This window comes from Lissotriton vulgaris, chromosome 2_1, assembly GCF_964263255.1.
Source record: "Lissotriton vulgaris chromosome 2_1, aLisVul1.2, whole genome shotgun sequence".
Classification (NCBI taxonomy): domain Eukaryota; kingdom Metazoa; phylum Chordata; class Amphibia; order Caudata; family Salamandridae; genus Lissotriton; species Lissotriton vulgaris.
Window position 1 is genome coordinate 124181549 of NC_141687.1, and position 25148 is coordinate 124206696.

A 25148-nucleotide genomic window follows, 5' to 3' on the forward strand; every position below is an offset into this window, starting at 1 on the left:
ACAAACCAACCATAAGACCAAGGACTGTAAGATCTGCTGATTCTTTGCTGCTGGAAACTTGAGAGATAGGTTGAGGAGCTTCCTGTATTCCCAGATAAAATCAACTTCTAAGGATGCCTCCTCTTCAGGGTCTAGTGTTTGAGTGTTTCTTCTGCACCCTCCTAATATGCGAATGAAGGTTCCCCAGACCACATTACTCACTCCTACAAAGGCCATGTCACTGGGCAAGGTTGCCTTTGCTAGATGCAATGCTGTGCGTCTCTAATGAATTGATCTGTGTGATTTGCTCCCAAAATTCCCTGGATGCTAGAAAACCCAATTTTCAGGACATACTCTACTAATTGCCTCATCGCCCTAGCAGGTAAACCAGACTGTTGCTCCACGTTAAATATCTACTCATTGTTTGGCCTGATAACTTGCAAAATATGTAGCTTTACCACTGAATGCAGTCCTAGTAAACTACCTACATCTAGCCTTTCCCAAACCCTTGCCTCGGAATGAGCTGCACCTAATTTTCTATTACTTATCACTCAATCCTTAGCGAAGCATAGCTTCGATATCTTTGACTTTTTGAAACTCTGAACTGAGGAATGTATTTTCCCCGGAACACTTTGAATCCTTTTCATTTTCTGGCACCTTACTTTGAGTATTTGACGCCACAACTCTTTTTTTGCAGTGAAGTATGATAAATGTACTATATTTGGAAAATGAACACACTTCTTGATAACATAGAAAATCCCAATTTCAAAGATTTCACTCATTGCTCAGAACCGTTTAGCATTGCTCAGAAAATCTAATCACCATCACATAAAGCACAGCTAATCTCAGTCATTTAACAGGGTTCAATCCATATCTACCTTGTGATCTGGATTGAACTTGTGTCAGAACCTTTTTTCTAGAGCTCAATAATCTTCAAAATGTTACCATATCCCGCCTACGATGGCCAGGACATGGGGTCTTGTCAACGCCAGTATGCTGTCAGACCACTCAGAGGCTCAGGTGCAACTCTTCCAGTTCTGCAACGGTTAGTTTGAATAATTGGATTAAATTGGCCACTAACTGTCTTACCCTACATGAAAAACAAACCAATCTGGTAGAAATAAGCCTACTGCATCATCGTTCAGGGATTCTCTAAGGGCTACAAAAATGTTTGAAACACTATAATGTAATGCCAAACTAGTTTACACAGCAGTTATAAACAGTTATCATATGTAAATCCGATCATGTACTGCATACTTCATGGACAGAATTGAAGCTGTCAACAATTTATCAGGTGGTTCATTTGCAGTTGAGAAGAATCTTCTGTACCCATTGCACTTAGCCAAAAAATAACACCCTAGATAAGGTTATGTCAGTACTTGCCTTTTTTTCCAAGGATAAAACTACAGCCAGTGTTGGATTCGCTGACCTTATCTGAGACAGCTCTGTCAGCCCCTCTTCAAAGCCTCCTTAAATAGTTTTTGCCCTTCTTCATCCCAGAAACATGTACTTCACTCACTACTTGCTAGGAAGTCTGGTTCCAGCTGACCTCTCACATTTCTGCGCTGGGCTTTGCAGCTATCAGTTCTGCTATCACTAATTTATTAAATGCTTCACTCTTATTAGTCAAAAGTTGTAAGCCGTATGGAAACATGCCCAGCCATGAAACAGCCCAATGCAGACCCCCAACTCCCTCAATAACGTTAGTCCAATTTCACTCTTTCCCTTTGCATCAGAAATTCTTGAGAGCCGTGTCGGTGCTCAACTCTTGAGTTTCTTAAACTTAATGAGTCATTTTCTGGCACTCAGTTTGGTTTTCGACTCCAACACAGCACGGAAACAGACCCCCCTGGTTGTCGTAGCGGATGTTAAAGCCATCCTGGATAGTTCAAAATTCAGCAGCTCATCTAATTCTTTATCTTCCGCAATCGATACTGAACCACCTGAAAGAGCTGCATGGCTTCTGAGGCAGGTCATAGGCAGTGTTTTTAAATTACAGAGCCCTGACAAATCAAAGTCCCACTTACATCCAAAGCTTGAGTAACCCTTTTGTACCCTCTAGAACTGTGGGATCTTCAAATGCCAGACTAGCATGCCCCACAAAAGTGAATCACAGTTTCATGGGTGGGTATTCTTTTTGCCTTTTGGCATTTTGGCGTCAAACCCCAGGAACTGTCGCCGATGGCTTACAAAATCCGAAGATATTTCTGGGAAAATAATTAAAATATGGCTTTTTCGTGATTACTTCTTGCTTGATAATAAAGTGGAATCGGTTAGTTAATCCATCACCACCCATGCTAGGCATCAGTGATCTTTATAAATATTTCATTCATTCAGGTGCAGTTATTCTAGAATCGTACCATATTGCATATGAAGCTAAGGGCAGAACATCTTCAATTTGTCTGAAATGATAGGGGTGCCGTCCTAAGTAGTTACACGAGTAAGAACTGAATTAGTAAACTGGGCAAGGTTATCTGGTTTGCTACCAAGAGCATCAAGAAATGGCAGTTTTTACCATAGTAGGCATTGAAAACTAGGATGGTGGGGATGCCTTTTTAGTAAGCTAGTAAAGGACATTTACATATTTTGCCCATTTCGCTTCATTTTGAGAGTCGAGTTGGAGGATTGTTCTCATTGTTTTGATTTCACCATGACATTATTGACCTACTACATTTGTCAACGGAGCCTCTGGTGTGTCTTGGGACTCAGCAATTTTTTTATCCAGAAACAAGGGTCAAACCACAATGCTTAGTCATTACACTTCCATTTTTTCACAACTTCTCCTCTTTAACATTTTTACATTCTCACACAATTAAATCTTTTCTCTGGTATGGTAGCACTCTGTTTTCTATTACAGTGTTGCATGTCAGTCAAAAGTATCTTAAGCATGTCTAGTCATGAGAGCTCTACTTTTCATTTGTAATTTGTACAACTGAATGTTAACCTACTTTGCCTTAGCTTTTTTGTGCTTCTAGGCGCCATTGTTTACGAGATCCTGTCTTGTTTAATAATGAGGGAAGCTCCGCATTTCTTTGTTAACCAATTATACTTTTAAGATAACTTGGGCTAATGCCCTATATCAGCCTTTTTGTGTCCAGGGTTCTCCATCACACCTTTTTAGTGACCCCTGCAACACCCCTCGTTGCATCTACCACATGCTGAAGGTTAGTACAATAGGTTAAAGCCCTCATGCATATCATGCAAAATTTGGTAGTCGAGAAGGTTCCTTTTTTAGGTCTCTCATAATCCGTGCATGTGCTCTCTTCAAGACATTTTGTTTACTGTGTAAGGGCTTTGAGCACTCCCATTACTTACCATTGGTGGGCTTCAAAGCCACTCTCAATGGCTTGCTTCCTGTTGTTCAGTTCGGTGGTTGGCACTTCCCTCTTCTTGCATATGACCCTCTCTTAGACCATGGCTCAAGTACTTGTGTCCCTTACACTGCTCGCACTTTTAGGACCTATTTTTTCTTTTTGTTGAGCCACTCTACAGAGTGAATCTTTCCTAGCTGGCACTGTCTTGTTGTTTTAGTCTGCCCATCTTACTCGCTGTCAGTAAACAGGCCTTTCAATCTTGTTCTTATTTTGTCTCATTTGCTATGTATTCTAAGACAGAGGTCATATGTCAGGCCTTCTATTCCAGGGAACTTGGTATTTGTTTTTCTTTGGCTTACTTCAAAGCGAGAGCATTTATGTGACAATCCATCCTGCTAAGTACCTATTCGAGAGGACAGGCTGTAGTGTGTTATCTTTTTTTATCATACAACAAAAATGAACTGTGATAATATTTCAGAATACATCCGAATGAGAACACTAGAAATGAAGCAGGTTATTTTGTAATTCTGAAGTGTGATGGAAACAAATACTTTAATATGATCAAAACAAATCAATACACTTGGTGATGACATTTCCACTCAGAATTGTTTTTTAAAAAAAGTTTTATATAGTGCAAACTTGACCTGAAGGTATCAGAGCGCGTTACATGAGCACCAGTTGTGTTATAAACAGACACATTTTGTTAGGCACGGAGAGGTTAAGTGATTTGCCCAGAATCACAGGACGTTGAACGTCCCTGCAGAGACTCGGACACGGTTCCCTAGCTTTGAGGTCAACCGCTCTAGACAGCCAAATCTGTGAGCAGTAAAACTGTATGTCATTACAAATGTAATGGAAATTTTCAATTGGAAATGTGTTGTCTGTAATGGCAGTGCACTATCACACCGTGCATACCCCCTAGTATGCCACTCAACTTTACATTACTCCACTATACAACACTATACAGTATTTCATACTGCTCCACTCTATGCCTTTCCACTCCAAGCTATGCCACACCACTTTTAGACACTCTACGGCATGGCTCCCCAATCTACTCTCCTCCACTCTATGACCCTCCTCTCCAGTCTACCCCAACCCAATCTACCCCACCCCACCCCACCCCACTATACCCGTCTCCACTTCACCACTACAATCTACCCACTCCACTACAATCGACCATTCCTTTCCACTATACTCTAATCTACCCAATGTACACCAATCCAGTGTATCCCACTTCATGGCAGAACCACTATCGGGAGCAGAGAATCACGCACCCTTTGCTGGCAGAGGTTTACAATATCCTGTTTGCAGTCTGTCCAGAATTGAAAATGACACCTTACACCTACCTTGCTTAGACAAACAAACAGCAGCACCAACAGAAATGCTGAATAAAGCGAGGATGTGCCCTAACCTCTAGAGCAGTCGATCTTGGAGCTGGGGAATCTGGTTCACGTCTCTGCAGGGGCGAGCAACAACATCCTGTGATTCAGGGCAAATCGCCTAATCTCCCGTTGCCAATAAAAAATGAATGTGCCCGTCTGCAACGCAACCGGTGCTCAGGTATAGTGCTTTGATACGTTCGGGCTATGTAAAACTCCAAAATAACCTCTCTCCGATTACAAAGTGCAATGTGAAAGATTTTTGCAACCAACTCCTTCACGGTCATCTAAACAGTGCATGTTTTGAACAAGATATGGCAAAAAGAGTGAATAAAAACTCTGGGATTATACTGCCGAGTATTACACAGAGGTTTCTTCCCAGATATTAAAGACAATCAGTGGCGTCTTTAGAAGTGAATTTGAAGGGGACTCCCATTGGGCCACAAATAAATCTGTGGGGTCGGCTACAAATGGTATATAACTGTATCTATAGATACATACACATAGATATTAAACCATTTAAGCAAACAACTCTGCTTTAAAATTAAAGGTACCTTAACCAAATTCTGTGTTGCAAGGATCAGTTTGTTTGTTTTTTCTGAGTGGCATCCTGCTACCTTGAGCAGCTATGGTAGTGCGGCAAAAGTGGGTGCACTTAAAGCTGGGTTATGGTCCCTTTCTGGCCTCCATCAAAAGGCGCCGCTACTTAATTGGTTTGGCTATTTACTGATGCAAATGATACATCAATCAATTGATATAGAAGACTTGACCTACCGAGTTATAAATAACAAGCATATGCAATGCAACATGTCTTGCATTCATGCAAGTTTTCTAGCTATTGCCATTGTAAATGACTGGGTTTTATTTATGTTTTTAAAACGTAAACAAAATGAAAAGCATTGTTATTTGCAACGTCAATAGCTCAAACTCGCATAAATGCGAGACCTATTGCATTGTTCTGTGGTGACGTGCGTGGCCCATTATGAAGGGGTGGAGACTAACTGATTGGGTGTCGCCTATTTTTATGACAGTAGCTCTACGCAATTCTCAGTCAAATCAATTAGATCTAGCATGTTAGCTAATACGGAGCACGATTTGTGGAAAGTCATCCATCCCATCACGTTTTGTCCATGTGAAGACTCCTTAGAATAGACTATTATCACTTCCGCAGCCGCCTCACTCCCACGTAGATCTCCAGGGCCTGCCCTCTCACCGCATGGAAACGACTCAGCATACCAAACACAGCTGCCTTATTAAACTTCATCCACTGCAGACCACCCTCCAACCCATGCCCTCATCTACACTTCAACCTTGGAAGCAACAAGATCAGTTGCCAGCTCACCACCATCCTCAATGTCTCCATCACCTCAGCCATCTCCAGAACTACCGCCCAATCTAGCTGCTCCCGTTCCCACCAAAGTCCTGGAGAAGGACATCAAACTCCCAATCACCGAACACCTGGAGAGAAGCAACCTACTAGACCCCTCCCAATCAGGATTCAGAGCCAAACCACAGCATTAAGACAGCCCTGATCGCTGCAACACATGACATCCGAATCCTACTCGACAGAGGAGATTCGGCCGCCCGGATCCTCTTTGACCTCTCCGGAGCCTTCGACACTGGCTCCCACCACACACTAAAGACGACAACCTTAGATGGATGGCAACTTTCCTCACAGGTCGCAGCCAGAGAATCCTTCTTTCTCCCTTAACCTCACAACCCACGCACACCATCTGTGCCATCCCGCAAGGTGCATCCCCCAGTCTTACCCTCTTCTACATCTACATCACCCTGCTAGCAAACATTGTCAGAATTCACCACATCAACATCATTTGCTAAACTGATGACACGCAGCTCGTTCTCTTGCTCTCAGCTTACCCCACCACGACAAAGTCCAACTTTCATAACTTCATGAGAAACGCCTTCACCTGGATGAAGGAGAACTACCTGAAGCTCAACACAGACTAAACCAAAGTGCTGATTTTCATTCGCCACACCTCCTCTTTGAACACCACCTGGTGGCCATCTGAACTGGGAGCCAACCCTACACCGAAAGACCACTCCCGCAACCACAGTATCATCTTGAACAGCGAACTCTCATTGAAGCGACAGGTCAGCGCAGTCTTCTCAGCCTGCTTCCATGCATGCTCTGCAGAATCTTCAAATGGCCCTCCATCAGGACCAGGAAAACAGTGATGCGGGCCCTCATCACTAGCCGCCTGGACTAAGGCAATGCACTCCGTGCAGGCACTGCCAGCAAACTCATGAGACGACTCCAGACAATTCAGAACGCAGCAGCCAAACTGATCCTCAATCTGCCCAAAATAACCCACATCCCCATCCAGGAAGATGCCAGTTCAAACTACTGACCCACGCCTACAAAGCCCTCCATGGCCAAAGACCGACATACCTTAGCCACGCCTGAACTTCCACAAACCATCCAAAGAAACCTCTGCTCTGCCCACCTTGCCAGCCCACCGGAGGGCGCTACTTCCCGCAAGTCTCCGCCAGGACCTGGAACGCCCTCCCCCTCCAAACATCACCGTCGCTGCCAGACCTCCGGTAGAAACTCAAGACCTAGCTCTCCGACTGAAACCCGCAGCCCAGTGCCTGGATACCCTCCAGAGTGATAAGCAGCACTTTACAAGTACTGCTTGATTGATTGATTATTCCCAAAAATGCATATAGAAATGCTTTGAAATCTCGGTTGCAAATATAAATATCCTCAAAATTAAAATGATAAAATATTCTTAGAGCATTAAAACTTGTTTCAATTTTTTTCCATGTATCATTGATATATTTTTGTTTTCTGACTTGTTGCATAAATTGATGGAAAATAAAGCAGAAACAAGCATTTTAGTGATTAATGCTGTTCGTTTTGCGGTATTGCATTGTCTTAATCCAGATGTTTATCAGAACTCTGCTATTTGCCGGCGTCAGATGAAGTATTAAGCTATTTAAAAATATGATATTAATAGAGTGTCAGAGTTGTATATTGCACTAATTTAAATAACGAGTGAAAGATTAAAATGAATTTTCTTTTTAAATTGGGTATGTGTGTATAGAAATTATAAATTATTAAAGATGTGGTAGTTAGTAAAATTATCTAACCATTCTGATCTATTATTTGTTCCATATATTACAGGATTTACGCAAACAAGTAGCTCCGTTATTGAAGAGCTTCCAGGCTGAGGTAAGAGTTTACAGTTTGATAGTTTTACATGCCAATTTTTTTTTTCTTCAAAGTCTGCTGTATTAACATACTGCCCAGTGATGTTAAGAGAGGATAAAGTCCCATGAACATACATGTTCAGCGAACTCAACCGGGGCCTAGAGGTGCTTACCAACTTACGGTAGGACAAGGTGGGATTGTGCCGAACTAAATTGAAACCCATCTCAGAGTCTAGGGTATATAGTTTGGCAAGGTACAGTGAGAATGTTGACGCATTTTTGTTGATGGCATGCTGTAGGCTGCAAGGAAACAAAGACCCCATAAGATCATCCAAGGATGTTTATTGAGAGGTCACAACCAAAGGACCCCATCCACCTTGAACCTCCAGCTGCTCCAGCCCAGACTGACAAGTAAAATTACTGGAGACTTGAGTCATAACAGTGTTAGAATGTCACACATGCCCTTTATCACACCCCATTTATAGAAAAGGATCTGATGGCACGTGTTTCCTCTTCCACATAGAGTGCTCTGTCTCGTTAAACAGCCATCAGAGTTGGTCCATGAAGCCAGGGAATCGCTAAGCCCAGCATCTCACTGCCTGCTCTACAACACACAGGAGGGAGGGCAGACTGCAGGGGCTTCTAACCCTTCATGAGAGATGGCCGACCATGCCGTAATAAGTGCTTCATTTGAGCCCTTATTTTTTAATCCGCTATTCCCGACAGAAAGAGAGGGAAAACACACACATCGTGTAGAATGCAAACCCGTCACAGAGGGAAGAAGTTGGAACGTGCAAGAGTGAGATAAAGGTACAGGGAGAGTCTTGTAGTGAATTAAAGAGGCATAATGTGGCTTCTAGACACGCACGGCTGTACCGTTGAAATTGCACAGGCTGGGGACTCCCGAGCAGGAGCTTCAGGCACCGGCACTCTTTCTTCTAATTTCAGCATTGCCTAGAATATATTATCAGTGAGACCTGTAGGAGTTTGGTAATTTGGACATACCAATATTTTTCTTAGCCTGGTATATGTGGTCAATTTTCTTAAAGTAAGTTGAATGTTACGTAGTGTTTTTGGACTTGACCTAATGGGGGTATTGTCACAAGTATTCTTGGGGTTTTCTTCTTGGTACATTGTTCCGTGCCATTGTTATTTGTTGTACAATAGTTAAGGTGAAACAAGTTGCACAGCAATCTAAATAAAAATGGCTTTTTGCTTACATTGCTGAACCTGATTTTTGTCATATTTGGATAACCATAAAGTCATCCTTTTTGATTTTGAGCTATTAAATCAAAAATGGCCCATACATTAGACACTAATTAGGTTATACGTTTGTAACATGGATTTTATGGTTTGAATTTACTGTCCTCATTAACTTGATATTTTTTATTCTAAACTAATAAGTATATGATGCGATTTGTTTTAAATTGCACAGTTGTATGGTTGAACAATATACCTGCTACAGAATTCAGAGGGCGTATTTCTTCATGGCGAAGTATTCTGGGCATATAATTGTTTCGGGGATACTTTTTTTATACAACATGCCTTCTGTAATACTGTAATATTTTCTTAATTGCATCCAGGTTGATACGGGTTCCGTTTCTCTCAGCATTAATTTACAGGGTATTCTGAGCATAAGAATTTGGGGCGTTGAACCCTGTGATTTAGTATTTTGAGGTAACTGTCCTCCTAGACACGCTAGCCTGGGTATATTCGCCTACGCAGAACTGCTTTTTTTGTTAAAAGTTTCCTCTTTTCTATCTGTCTATTTTTCCTGTTCTATTTCTCTCTCGGAAACGCCCACAACATTTAATAAATGGTCAAACTCTTGCTTTCCTTTTACATATGTAATAGTGTTGCAAGGATCCTGCTCATACACAGAACTGTGCACATAGACCCAGGACATCAGTGAATTGTGGTGTACCAGAAACTCACCTCAGTACCTAGAAAACCCCAACCAGCTTGCATCGGTGTCACACTAGCTGTTCGTCAAGGGTCACGATGTAAGTCTAGGGATGTCGAAAACAAGCTTTTCTCATGTAAAGCATTTCACGGAGCCTAACTTACAAAAACAGTTATATGCAGTGTCGTGTGCAAAAGCAGCAAAAGGTAAAATGGCGTTTAAACTTCTACTAAGCTATGCTAACATAACAATGTACACAAACTAGATTCAGGCCTCACTACACCCTCCCTTGATCGGCGAACGCACAATAAAGGGGACAATATTTGTAGAACGCATAGTTAAAGTTCGAATGAGACCGAACCAAGTTCAGAAATTTTGCCAAACATGATAATTGGGATTAAAAATCCGAATTAAGAATTATCAAACGTATCAAAACATTCATGAGTGGCCATGGTTCGTAGAAAATTTGAAATGAAAAAAAAAATGGAAAAAAATAAAACATAAGTGGGGAAAAAAGCACGGGTCCAGTATGTGTCTATGAAGTAGAAAAAAAAAATTCACTTCTATCCAACAGAGTATATGCACAGTTTGTTGCAACCACCTCCAATAGGAAGACGTTGTTATCATCCGTGAACATTTCAGCCATCCACTTTAGTAATGGAAAGGAACACACATGTTCTTCAACAGCCGGAGCCTCTAGCACCATCTGAGGACAACTCACGTGTTCTTCAAGATAACTGCGTGCCAAGAAGTCATGGGCTGCAGACCATATATTCCAATTGCCTAGGACTCCATGAGCCGCTGCGCAGGCCATAATCCTGATACCAGAACAATCCAGTTCACGAGTTATCTAAAGGACTCATTAGTAGATCATAATCCCGGTTAGGAGACACCGTATTGCAGAGACGCAAATCCAGAGCCCATTCGAAACTGCAATTCAGGCAGTGGAAAACTGGCTGCGCGTATGTAAAATATGAAAACCAGAAGGATGAACCATACGCCACACTCAAAGTAGCCAGAGGTAGCGATCCATAGTATTCAAGCATCCGGTTACGAAGCTGGAGCAGCCGAAGCTGGTTGCCGAGGGGCACATGATGTGCAACCATTTTTCAGCAAGAAAATCAACAGTAGTACACAGGCTCCTAAGGCGAGCATTAATGGGAAACCGCCAAACAGGCTGGAAAAAATAGAATGAAAAAATGCCGGTATCACACCAAATATAGTTTCACAAGGCCAGAACTTACTACTTTAAAAAAGTGTGCCAATCCCGTAGTTGAAGAGGCATAGAACATTGTGTAAATTAAAGCACCAAAATGCAGGGGCAGACCTGTATTTAACAAGGCTTGTACCTCAGTACGAGTGTTAGCAACGGGAACGATGAATGTTTCACGCGCAGATGTAAGGTCGACTTCTTTCTGGGACAATAGAGCTCTTATTCGACTCATTTTGTTGAACTCTGCTTTCAAGGTCGGAATAGAAGGCCAGATGGATACATCGAGCCTCCCAGGTGGAGGAGGAAACAGAACATTCTTACAGCAAACAACACGTTGGGAAACAGTAACGATGCACGGAATTTCCGCAAGCATACCACAGCAATTTTCATTATTTATTAACAAATAACTACTGTTTGCTAACACCGTGAAAGTAGGTGTAATAGCTGGGGCTGGTATGCCTTTTAAAACACACGCCAGATTCGGTGCTGTCATATTACACAAACCATGCAATTGCAAATTTCGACAGACTGAGTGATCGGGAGTGGAAGTGCAGTCTTCACCCTTTAAATAAACCGCTTTACCTTCCCTTAAGCACCTATATGTAAAGGGTAGATTCCACACTTTTTGAAGAAAAGTGCTACCTAAGGGCTCAAATCTACCTATGGCATAGTGTTTCATGCATGCTTCTAATTTAAACAGAGGGAAAGGGAGAGTTATTAACCCATGGAGAAGCCAAACTGCAGAATTTGTTTCGGCCACAGAAAATGGTAATGGTTCTAACTTCTCAATATGTAACAGAGAAAACGTTGCATCTTTGATTGACATAAATTGTTGTTTAACAGTCAAATTAAAAGGCAGAAATAGCAAAGTCGTGTTCATGTCATCCCAAGGCACCTTCCCAGCCTTTAACGTCTGTAAAGTCCATGCACACCGCATTATAGAACGCAATTGATTTTGACCATGGTACAGAACTGCAACATTTTCTTGCACAATATCAATAACAGAAGATACACTATTATTTAATGTGGAAATTCGGGAAGAAAGGGTGTTAATGCTATTATCCACAACAGCAAGTACTTTTTCTAAATTAGCTTGATCAATAGCCCTAAGTCTAGAAGCAGCTTCAATTTGGGACAGATTCCAAACCTTGTTGTAAATAGCATAAATCCATCTTTTTGATCTGCCAGCGGCAGGACCTTTCACAAAATCATTCAAATCGAAGGTGTCAGTTAATTTGGATACATGTAATTTCACTGACGCCAATGTGGAGTGTTTAAGCCAGCTCTGGCACAGCTTACCTACAGAATAGGTAGTGTCAGATGACCACTCTGAAAACGGGGATCTATTCTAACCAGTGTTGCCATGAATCTGCACTCTTTTGCAACAGTAGCCAGCCTTCGGGATTCAGACCAGAAATGTTAAAGGACGAGTTATGCAACAGGGTCTTTAAATCAGTAAGTGAAGCACTGATGTAATTATTCCAGTGGGGGTATTTTTAGACGCAGCCAATCCAAAGCAGGTGGTTTGTGAAATAGTAGCATTCAGAAACAACATATGGTTCGGGATGAAACATGCACGATGCAAAGCCTCGGTGCCTTGCACTTGCCAACTTATAGAACCCCAAACAGATTTAAGATCAATAGTATCTTTCCACAGTTCATAGCCCCCTACAGCCAATTGGTCAATAAAGGACTTTGAATACAGCAATTTTGTGTAGGTAAGTCTAACCTTGAAATAGGACTTCTCGGTCATGTTAAAATAAAATGCATCAGGGTTGGATTGATTAAAATCAGTAAAGTAAGAAAACTTTTTTATCCGAGTTCTAGAGCTGCCTTCAACAGGTGCGGGATAATGTTTCCATTGTGTGTAATTTACCATATTTCTAAAAGTGTTTGCTTTATGCAGAAAGTGATATCTATAGTGTTGGTAACAGAACAAATCACCATAATTAGCAGAATCTAAATACAAATCTTCAGCATCAAAGGCAGCATAATATTTCAAATTAGAAAATAGAGCCTCTACGGCTTGGACGTCCCAATCATCAGAACAAATATTTTGTTTAACCAAATCCCCCATAGAAAAATGAAGTACATTAGGGACAGTAATAACCTATGTGGGACCATGAATCTGAAATTTAAAAGCATCCCATAAAATCCCATTTAAGACAGGCCAAGCAGTGATATTCACAAATGTCTGGTCCCTCTTCATTCTGTGTGATGAGGAGTGGGGTGCCAAAGTTCCATCAATTAGTCTAATCGTAGATCTTACTTTTACATAGTGTCCGTTGACAAGACGGAAAAAATACACCACAAATCCAATGGACATGAACAAAAAAATTGAAAAAGCACCAGCCAAATGTAAGTCCAAAGGGGAATCAAAAAATGTTTTTTAAACCAAGCAGCAAAAATAGAAACTTTTGAAGGGGACTTCGAAGCTGTAGAGCTAGTGTTAACTGAAAAACGTGATTGACTAGCCACATAGGTCTCCAAATCAGGCATAGATAAGTCAGTTGGGTATGTATACTCTGTATCATTAAGATCACCAGCCGGTGGATTCAATAAAGGATTGGTAACTGTATTCATTTCAAGGACAACATCAGGCCCATGGTAGGATCCGGAGCCGAAACAAAGTTTCGCAGCATTGCAGGACAAGAGACTGCAGGTGTCATACTAAGAAGAATCGGCCACTCTGTGTAGTTTGACATTGTCAATGGAGATGTACCTGCTCCCCTTGCTACCAGGAAGAGGAGGTAAAATGACTGTTCTTGTGCCCTGCACGCCAAGCACGGGAACTGGAGCTCGATATGAAGGGCCAAATTCCTCCTTGTTCTCGACTTTCTCTCGTACCAGTTCACCAAGTTTGGGTAGCTAGCCAAATACCGGAATCTGCAACGCAGCATCAGATGTGGAGGGCAAATGTTCCTTTGCAAGACTCTCTCGGGTCTTTTGTAGATTCTGGAAAACAATACAATGTTCATTTACGTCGAGGGAGCGGCCGGCGCTACTTGGTCTAGTCCCTCAAGTTCTGGAACAAACATTTTTATAACATAGAGCATTTGGTATGGGGTCCGCACACCCAGAGACCTTCTAGGGAGATTATTAAGTGCACGCTGTACGCTTTGGAAGTGGGCTAGCCAGTTCCGGCCTGTACCTAATACCTTCGCTGTCAAGGATTGCTTTAAGTCACGGTTCATCCACTCCACATCACTATTGCCCTCAGGCCGATATGGAGACGAAAATTTCACTTGGACCCCCAAAGAACTCATGGCATCCTTGTATGCCTTAGAGGCAAACGCTGGATCCTGATCCGAATAGAAAGTACCACCTGCAAAAACTCCCACATAGACACGCAAATCCCTGATGACAGTTCTGGAATCAGCACTGCGTTGTGGCCACACCCACACAAAACGCGTGCAAGAATCAACTGAGATGTACTTATACGCAGTATCAGATGAGAAAGGACCGCAGTGATTTAAGTAAACACAACCAAGTGGTCTATTGGATATGTACAACTCAGTCTGTGGCGGGCGTTCAGCAGTGGAAGGTTTTCTCTCCTGGCAAATGTCACATGAAGGACATAATCACGTGTTTGTTTGTACAAGCCCCGCCACCAGTAACGCTGTTATAGGAGAGATACAGTAGCTGACACGCTGACATGCTCGGAGGCCACCCCCTCGTGGGTGGACTGCTGTAATCCATTTCTGCCTGCGGTCCGCGTTGGGAATGAACCTGTCACCAACGTCGTTAATTCTCACATAAGGAACTTTATCAGGACTTGAATGATATGAGTATTTAGAAGGGAAACCTTTCGGGTAATTACCTCCCTTCTCTGTTGCGGCAATAGCTGCCAAGATGTCATCATCAATCTTACTTTTGGAACGTGTAACTGCTGCTATTGATATGTTGCAACTGCTGTCTTGGCGGCCTCGTTGGCAAGACTGTTGCCCACAGCGTGAACTCCGAAACGCCGGTGACCAAGAGTATGAATTACAAACATGAGTGGAAGCCGTTCTTTAAGTTCAGCCACTCGAGCCCAGATCATTTTATGTTTTATTGTGTGGCCTTTGGAATCACGTTAGTCATTCTGAGTCCAAAAGTGTAAATTGTCATTGTATGATTGAACACAGTAGTAAGAGTCACTTATGACAAGAGTAGTCACACCAGGATCTGTGTACTACAATGCAAGCATCAGAGCGCGTAGCTCGGCCAACTGGGCGGTAAAGCCCCCTAATGTCTGTGTATGCACGACATTGGTCTTGAACTCACCGTTCACCATAGTACCAACCACAATTGTCCAGGCCGCAGAAAATGCGTATTTTGACCTCGTTGCGGGCTGCGCCGACCCGTCAGTGTAGATGATACAATGGAAATCCTCCAGCGGGCGCCTGGTCAGAGGAGCAGGATGAACACATTCATTCTTTAAAAACTTCTGTGTCTGCAAAGAGGCATCAAAAATGAATGTGACATCTGGAGATGTCAAGGACGTGGCCCATTGTATCCAAAGTGGGTGCAAAGCTTTTGAATTGGGTACACTGGCTTTCGGCACTGCTTCTAGGGCAGGATACTGGGTAACAACCAAAATGTGTTTTCCCTGCGACAGCACACGTTCCTTAAGAATCGCCATCTGCACTGCTGTCAAGACTTTTTCCACAGGGGAAAACCGCAACTCAGCCGAAGTGTACAAGTGTGACTTGTAAGCGATAGGGACTGTCACCCTCATTAAAAGTCTGGTAAGTGAAACCCACCGCCCCAGGGATGATTCTTATCACAACGTTGGTGTGGTTATCATGAGTTAACAAGAATTTAGATTCTAGAAGATCAGCCTGCAAAGATTGCAAAATGGCTGTATGCTCAGGCCGCCAGCATGATTTGGAAAATGTAGGTTGTACCAAAGCGTAGAGAGGCTTAATACGCTGGGCCGGGATGTAAGAACACCCGAAATTCAGAAAACCCAGTAAAGCCTGTAGTTTCTTCAGCGTTGTTGTTGCGTGCAGCCGTGCGCACTTTTCCAGAAAGTTAGGAGCCAAACCTCGTCCTTCAATGTTGAGCTCAAAGCCTAGGAACAACACTCTAAACTCTGCAATGTGTGACTTTGCAAAGTTGAATTTGTAACCGAAGTCCGCCAACTAACAAATTATGCGGTCAACGCGACACAGATGCGGCCATAATTTGTCGTCTGTGAGATAGATGTCATCCACATACGAACATGCATCTGGGTCGAGCCTCTCCAAAAGAGAGACTATGCCGGCGGCAAAGACGCCTGGACTGTGCTTATAGCCCATTGCCAAACGACAAAATTGGGTTCGATTTTCACCACTGGTAAAAGCCGTCCATTGACTACTAATGGAGGACAGGTTATGGGCAAAAAAGCCACTGGATATGTCAAGTGTGGTTTTAAACCTTTTGCGCACAAGACTATCCACAAGGCCAGAACTGTAAGTATTCTGTACCATACACGTACGACAATGTGAATTTAAGTGGCGGTAATCCAATACCAAACGGTAAGAGCCTTCAGGCTTAGGCACAGTAAAAAGAGGGTTATTCATCGGAGACGCACATGGTTTCAATCACATCTTGATATTCCAATTGTTCAAGGATTTCTGCCTCGGGAGCTTTCGCTTCACGCCGCATGGGGTTTTGGGGTTGAGTCTGTGGCATAGACCGCATTGGTATCTCATGGCTGGGGGATTATTTATCCCAGCCACAATGTGTACGGTACAATGCAGGCGCAAGCGCCTTAGCCCAATCTTCCACAAAAATTCAGAGCCTGCGCCTTCTAGACTGTAGGTGCCAAACTGGGGAGGATTACCTCCTCCCCTTGTGGAGCCGTTAAGTCAAAAGGAGGGGGCCAGTCGACCTCTGCCAACAAAATGTCATAGGTAGTAGTTACATTCTCCCAAAAAACTCCTTTTATAGTACGTTGTATGTCACCTTCAATTAAAAGGTCAATTTCAAAATCCTGTCAGGGGGAGGCACTCTAGTGTCAGCTGTCTCGATTATAACGAAGGTGTCAGTCGCTGTCCCCTTCAGTAGTGGACGCAGCGCCTCTCGCGCTATGGTAATCTCCGCTGCGCTGTCCAACAGCGTCAGTGCCCATGTCAGATTCCGAAGCTGCGTTCTCACTGTCTGTGGCATATCTCGCTGTTAAGGCAGCAACTTTCTTATTTTGAAACTGAGGTCGTTGACGTGGCGAGTCGTCCTGCTTGCCTTTTCTGTCGGACTTGCGAGGCTGCTCATGGCTCTGTTGAGTACTCTGTCCTCTGCCGCTGCCTCCTCCACCGGTTGGTGAGACCGATGTTTCCTGCAAAGAGTGAGGAAAAAGTTGATCAGGAACCTGAAATCTATCAGGTGACTTAATCGTAGTACGGTCGCGCAACTCATATGTACGCTCAGAAGGGACAGGCAATGGCGAAGCATGACGGGACCCCTGTTTCTGTTGCTGCTTCGCCTGTTTCTTATTCTTACTCCAATTTTGTTTTGGAATTTTCTGGCCATCATTTTTATCAGAATTCACCGATTGCGTTTGCTGCTGTGCTTGTTTTTAAGCAAAAGGCTTAATACCCACGCTATTACGGCCAATGGCCTTATAAGCCTCCGTAATCCTTTTCGGTAACTTACGGGGTTTCTCTGCCTAGGTAACATCGCGCAAAGCAGTAGACACTTGAAAGCTTACCGCATCTCCCTTAACATTAGCAAGGACAAGATTACGAACCATTTCAAATGCTCCCACGAGGCGCATTCCCAACTCGACCGCCATCTCCGGCCCGTGTTCATTTTGAACGTGTTTAATTACGGAGAGTAGGACAGCCATAGCAGGTGTCCCGAAGCACCTAGTATATACTGCCGCAAAATCACACCCACAGGAGTGGTATTAGGAAAGACTGCCTCCAGTTGGTCATATTTCTCAGCAAGCCAGAAAGGCATCTCATCCTTATCCTGGGGACGCTTGCCCATGACTGCATTAACCATAACAGGACTAAGCTTCAGCACATGCGGTCCAGCTGGCCTTAATTCAACAGCTGTACATCGCACCGCAGCAGGGTGCGGGGTACAACCAGTTAAAACAGGCCAAGAAGCGTCCAGAATTGACAACCGTCCCATTTTAGCCGTTGTTAAAGTGTGGGGGAGGGCGCCATTAAACCAAACGCTGTGCTGTCAAGCATAAGTTGGAACTTCCTGTGTTCTATATGGAGTGTAGTCCGCAGGCACGACAGTGTGTGTGTAAGAATGAAAAACCTGAGTATTAGCATCAACCGCAGGAAACGTAACCCATGAGTAAAACAACTCAAACGGGTGTGCTGTGTCAGCAGATACAACAAAAACCACTGCCATGCCTTCCAAGGTGACATTGTAATCCTGCAAGTGATTGCGCACAGCCAAGTGACTGTGCACCAGGATTTCAACTGCCATAACGACACAGAAAGAAAGCAGTACAATGCAAAAGAAAGAAGCACAACTGGGTAGCAATTCAAATAGAAACCGTTTTAAATTATCAAGCTTGAAAAGACCTATTTAACTATATGTAGGTTTTATTCCTGCACCACTGTCATCCGGAAACAATAGTGAGGGGGTCATGGACTGATATAAGCACTACTCGAGAGGCTCAAATTAAGACCACAATGTTGGGTGCGCCATGTTGCAAGGATCCTGCTCATACACAGAACTGTGCACGGAGACCAAGGACATCAGTGAATTGTGGTGTACCAGAAACTCGCCTCAGTACCTAGAAAACCCCAACCAGCTAGCAGAAAGTAACCAATGATTAGACAACCCAGAACATGCGACTTGGGATAAACTCAGGAATGGTGGGAAGTGAAAACACTCTTTCGTTATTCTCTCATACCAGTCCACAACAGGAGTAAATAAGAGTCACGGTAAGGTTAAAATATTTATTTTAATGGCGTGCTCTCAGGTGCAGTATCTTTGCTAACATAAGCAGATATATGATTAGAAATAATATGGTCAGCATTGTTACAATTTCATAAAACACAAAAGGAAAAATCATATTACAATGATGGTGAAAGGGTCAGCAAGTGTGTATCACATCAGGATCAGCAAAAGCTCTCTGCATCCCTGGACACAGAAAATCTTCCAAGTGTGTGAAATCATGGCTGCAGTGTAATAAAGACACCAGGATTTCAGCGGACTCGCAACTGCCATTTGTTGTGTCTAAAACCATTAGCCGATCAGTTTGAACAAAAGCTACCATGTTATAATAACCTTGATGGCTTCAGCACTCACTGTGCAGACTAGGGTCACATTGTAAGTCTAGGGATGTTGAAAACAAGCTTTTCTCATGTAAACGCAGCCTAACTTACAAAAACAGCTATATGCAGTGTTGTGTGCAAAAGCAGCAAAAGGTAAAATGGCGTTTAAACTTCTACTAAGCCATGTCAAGTTAACAATGTACATAAACTAGGCTCAGGCCTCACTACAATAAACGTGGTCAGTTGTCTCATGGTGATGATTATTTAAACAATACATCTATTGTTGCCCACAGAGATAATAGTTTTGTTGTGTTCCTATCCTGGCTTTGGAGTATAGGATTTTTTTTAATACATAGGCATAATCTGGAAAAAAACACAGTTCAAAATTTTGGCAGGCAGTACACCGTTAGTCAGTTTATCGTTCACTGTCCCAGTTAGGGAAAGTGTTAAGTAAGCGTTGTGGTATTTTTCGATCTGGCCTAGTGCCAAAATTAGCTTTATGCCAGCCTCATCATTACTAAAACAAAACAAAAAAAATCCTAATGAACAAAAACATGTTTGAGGCCATATACAAAAGGAACTGAAATACATAGCTATCTGCACAGCAATGAGCTGGAATTGACAAACTGAGGTTTACAGACAGTTCTGCAAATAGCGAGAAACTGCAGGTAAGTGATAATGAAATAAATGGCAACAAGGGACGTAGGAATAGTATACCAAAATTTTAGGGGAAACGTCTAGCAGAACAAGGAGAGGCTATCGAACAAAAAAAGCCAACAGACAAAGCAGTAGATCTGTATGCAGACAATGAGAAACAGATAACACCACTGGCTTGTGGAACATTTCTTCAGTACAACCTCGCATTGAACCTTCTCTCTTTCAGCCATGTTCTTCTACAGATGCTCCCTTTTTGGGAGGGATGCACAAGCTGCAGGGCAGCTTTGGAGCACCCTGCCCATTGGCTTTCCTTTGCAGATGGACTATCTGGCTTTCCTCAAGAATTTTTATGCCTATTTTTGACACAGCACCAATGCCTGAAAAGTCCCTTTCGCCAGAGACATACTCGCAGTTAAAGTCCAAAAGTTGGGTAGTCAAAAACGAAAATTGGGCAGAACCCATTTTCTACACTTGGGGCACAGCATCACAGAAAAGCTGATGGTTGGAAGCCTCGCAAAAGAGTGACTCACAATTGCTTGGGGTAGCATTCCAACCAATTGTTTTTCACCTACTGTGGCCGCTTAGACAAAAGGCCTGCAATGGGCAACTCATTTCTGACCCTGCTCCTCATTAAACAGTCCAATCTACGTGACCATCTCCAGAAAGGAACCAAACAACCCCAGACATTTAGGTCATGTTTAGTTTTGGCTAGAGAGGTACAGCTTGGATCCTATGGCACAATTAGCAAGGGACTGGCTCATTGGCCATACCCGTGGCCACTTAGGGTGTAACATCAGTGACACAAAAGACGATGGGAGGAATGATTCCAAAAAGTCTAACCACTGGCAATCGCTTGGGGTAGCATTACAAACCATTGCTTTTCGTTCACTTTGCCGTTAGACAAAGGCCTTCCTTTAGCAAATCAGTACTAACCCTGCTCATCAGGTGAACAGTTCAACTCAAACTACCTCACAAGGCCCCTCCTACAGGAACATAAGCAATCCCAAACTGGTTTCAGTTTTATCAAGCCTCATCAGTTTTGTATTATTCACTACTATTCTGTATTCCCATTCTTCCACCGATGTAAACAGTACTCCATCATGGAGACATCAACATTCTTTACCTTGCAATTTAACTCATTTTGGCGATATTGGTAGATGTGGTACTTAGTCTCAAGCTCAGCTACCACCTAGGGAAACCTACTTAACCCAATGATTTCAGAAAACTAGACACCCATTGGAGTCCATTCTGGTATGACCTTTGTGGATCCCAAGATGTTTTCTTTTTTCAAAATGACTGCTGCACCCATAATGAAAGGCGTGCCCGTCCGCATGCTTGGGCGGGCCTCCTCTTCTTCTTTTCTTTTTTCATTTTCCCTGATTTCCAGGGCAGTGTTTACCAGACTGGGTCGTGAGCGAATTTATGATGTCACCAAAGTTTTGGTCTTCAGAAGGTGAACAAGCAATAACTAAAGAGGCCTGTAAATTTTGCATTTATCTTGTCACATTCGCTAGTCTCTAAAGCAGGGGTCAAATGTCAGGCTACATGTTCTGACTAATTTCTGCTTATTGTTTTAAGATGGGGATCAGTATTTACTTTAATTTCTCTGACCACAGTGAGAGGAGTTTTTAAAGTTAACTATATTACAAACTTGCTGGGGTACAGGGAGTATGAAAGGCAAGTCTGTAGGATATAATTTATTGTAATGCGTAACAACCTCTAAAGAAACTGAACACATATTTCAGATTATATCAGCAGATAGGAAATAAAAAATTGGGCACATTTTTGGTAATTCTGAAATGCAATGTAAACAAAGATTTTAGTAGGATCAAAACAAATTGAGACCCTGAACTTGGTAATGCCCAAAGGTAATATTCACTGAAGTCCTATTTCCACACATATACTTTATGTGCATTTAGTTTTAAGTAAAACTGTATGTCTGCAAGTAGTTGCCATTTCAATGGAAAATGTGTTGTCTGTAAATGGCAGTGCTCTGCCACTTAATGCGTTAGTAATATATGTGCGACCTTTTGTTCCAAAATGCACCAGTAGCTACATAATACACGCTTACCACTTGCCTGCTGAATGTTTGCTGCATTGTGTGTGTTGCTAGGATTTTTATCAATCCCTGTAACATCAGTGATTAACATTGATGCCAGCACCCCAACTGTGAATATTTTTCCAGGACCGCTGTTGCAGATGTGCTGAAATATGTCCTTAAGTTTTAAATGAAATTCTTGCAAATACTCCCATGCAAGATTCTGGGTGAATCTTTCAGTATTTGCACGTGCACACTATAGGCCATCATGCAAATTCATCCCACTTGTGTGACTTCCTCACATAAATTAATACATTTGGATGATGGCCAAAGCTGCTGACTTTGAACCTGGGGAACAAGGTTTGAGTGCCAGTATTGGCAGAATAATATCCTTTAATTCTGAGCAAATCACTTAATCTCCTGAGCTCAAAATAAAAAGAATCTGACCTTGTGTAATGTAATATGGTTTATATGTAAAAACAATGTTAAATGTGTGCACATTAGAAGAGAATTAATATGGTAACACCTTGAATTGCTTCAAAAATATTTTTAAAACTCAGCAGTTTCTAAACCTCATTTTTAGGTCTCGCCTAAGACAGCGTATGCGCTGTCGCTTGCGAGATGCCTTAAAATAAAAAAAATAAAAAGAGGGAATTAAGAGATTAGACCCCACCTATTACTTATTATTAGTAGGCTTTGCTACTTTCATTGGTCAGCACCGCCTGCTTTCACTGTCTTTTCCTGTGTCTGTATGTTTGGGGGAGCGTAGACTAAGTACAGCATCTTTTCCGCAGCCAGTGTCCATGCACTTCCGGAAGTTTATAAAAAAAAATTGCACTTCATAAGAGTACATGTTTTTGCAGTCCGTCTCTTTCGCTTTGTGTTCTTGCTTGACCCGGCTCCTCTCACTAGCCTACCGTTGGTGCTTGCTCCATACCCTCCCACACTCCTTCCTCTGTCTATTCTTTGTTCCTGCCTCCCTCTCGCCATCCTTGTTGTAGCTTGCTCCCTTCCTCCTTCCTTGGTCATGCTTGCCCTTTCCTCCCTCTTCTTGCTATCTGTCATTTTTTTTTTTTTAAAACAGATTTTTATGCACAAACAGAAATGCAAAGCCCCGAGCTCCGGAGTCTAATGCACACATCAACAAAACAAATATAGCATAGGGAGATAATTTGTTCTTTTTATTTTTTTTTAAATAAACGAAATAAACGGTCATTAAGGACCAAGAGATGCGCTGCCTGGTAGTATGAGAGTATATCGGATGTGGCAAGGCCACCTGCATACGTAGACAGGAAGCATGTCCGGAGTGCCACCCTCACGGCCCCCCTCCCTCCCACAGAAACCCCCCCAGCGCTGAGTTGACCTGCAGAAACCAGCGGGGTGGAATAGGATATGGATGGTTCTGGTGTTGGTATACAAGCCGCGGGAGTGCCACCATTTTGAATATGGCCGATCTCCCATAGATAGACAATGGCATATGAGACCACACCTTCAGATCCGCCCGTGTGCGATCCCAGACCGGAGTGAGGTTGCGAGCTCGGGAGACTCCCGCACTCTGGGACAAATAGACTCCCAGGTACTTCATCCCCCCGGCAGCCAACTGTAAGTCCGCCGCCCATCCGCCAACCGTCTGTCCGTCGCCCAGCACCCACAAGGTGGACTTACCTGGGTTCACATACAGGCCAGAAGATTCCCCGAAAATCTGCAAGATGTCAAGTCAAGTCAAGTCAGAGGATTTATATAGCGCACTACATACCCAGAGGGTCTCAAGGCGCTTAAGGAGGGGTGGGGAATTACTTGTCAAATAACCACGTTTTAAGTTGCTTTATGAATGCTAGGTGGTTCTGGGTAAGGGTCTTGGTTGGAAGATCGAAGCTGGCGGGAGGGGGTGTAGAAGGACAGTCGTGTGTTGAGGCATTCTGGTCCGATTTCGTAAAGTGCTTTGTGTGCGTGGGTTAGGAGCCGGAGAGTGATCCTCTTATTGACGGGGAGCCAGTGGAGGTTTTTCAGGTGACCAGAGATATGTTCTTTACGCGGGATGTCTAATATGAGCCTGGCTGAGGCGTTTTGGATTCGTTGGAGTTTTTTCTGGAGTTTAGCGGTAGTCCCGGCGTAGAGGGTGCTTCCATTGTCCAGTCGGCTCGTGACCAGAGCGTGGGTGATCGTTTTCCTAGTTTCGGTGGGGATCCAACAAAATGTTTTTTTGAGCATGCGAAGAATGTTGAAGCAGGAAGAGGAGACGGCGTTGACTTGTCTGTTCATTGAAAGTGAGGAATCCAGGATGACGCCCAGATTCCGTGCGTGGTCTGTCGGGATGGGTGCTTTTCCAAGGGCATCAGGCCACCAAGAGTCGTCCCATGCGGAGGGGGAGGTACCTAAGATGAGGACTTCTGTTTTATCTGAGTTCAGTTTCAGACGGCTGTGTTTCATCCATTCGGCTACTTCTTTCATTCCTTCGTGTAGGTTAGTTTTGGCGGTGCTAGGGTCATTGGTGAGGGATAGGATCAGTTGAGTGTCATCCGCGTAGGAGATGATGTTGAGGTTGTGTTGGCTGGCGATGGCCGCGAGGGGGCTCATGTATACGTTGAAAAGGGTGGGGCTAAGTGAAGATCCTTGTGGTACGCCACAGATGACTTCAGTGGCCTCCGACTTGAATGGTGGGAGGCGGACTTTCTGGGTTCTTCCGGAGAGGAACGAGGTGATCCATTCCAGTGCTTTTCCTTGGATTCCGATGTTTCTGAGGCGTTGTAGAAGGGTGCTGTGACAGACTGTGTCGAAGGCTGCGGAGAGGTCGAGGAGGATGAGGGCGACTGTGTCTCCATTGTCCAGTAGAGTTCGAATGTCGTCTGTTGCTGCGATGAGGGCGGTCTCAGTGCTGTGTTTTGCTCGGAAGCCGGATTGTGAGGGGTCGAGGGATTTGTTGGCTTCGAGGAAGGCGGCGAGCTGGTTGTTGACAGCTTTCTCGATGACTTTGGCCGGGAATGGGAGGAGGGAGATGGGGCGGTAATTTTTGAGTTCGGTGGGGTCCGCTGTGGGTTTTTTCAGAAGGGCGCTGAGTTCGGCGTGTTTCCAGCTTTCCGGGAAGGTGGCGGATTTGAAGGAGCAGTTGATGACGTCTCGGAGGTGCGGTGCTATGATGAGTCTGCTTTGTTGAAGATGTGGTGAGGGCATGGGTCTGTGGGGGATCCTGAGTGGATGGAGTTCATCAGGCGGATGGTGTCCTCAGTGGAGATTGTGTTCCAGTTATTGAGGATGTTTGAGGGGGGTGAAGGTTCCTCAGATGGTTG

The 25148-nt window shown here is 43.5% G+C and overlaps 1 protein-coding gene across 3 annotated transcripts in view; it reads left to right on the forward strand.

Annotated features, from left to right (window-relative positions):
* Window positions 1-25148, forward strand: part of CUX1 (cut like homeobox 1) — a 1218817-nt gene that overhangs the window by 274486 nt on the left and 919183 nt on the right. For all 3 annotated transcript variants that reach the window (XM_086954570.1, XM_086954568.1, XM_086954569.1), the window contains exon 3: window positions 7818-7865. In XM_086954570.1, coding sequence (XP_086810696.1) covers window positions 7818-7865 — 48 coding nt within the window. The remainder of the gene's footprint in view (window positions 1-7817; window positions 7866-25148) is intronic.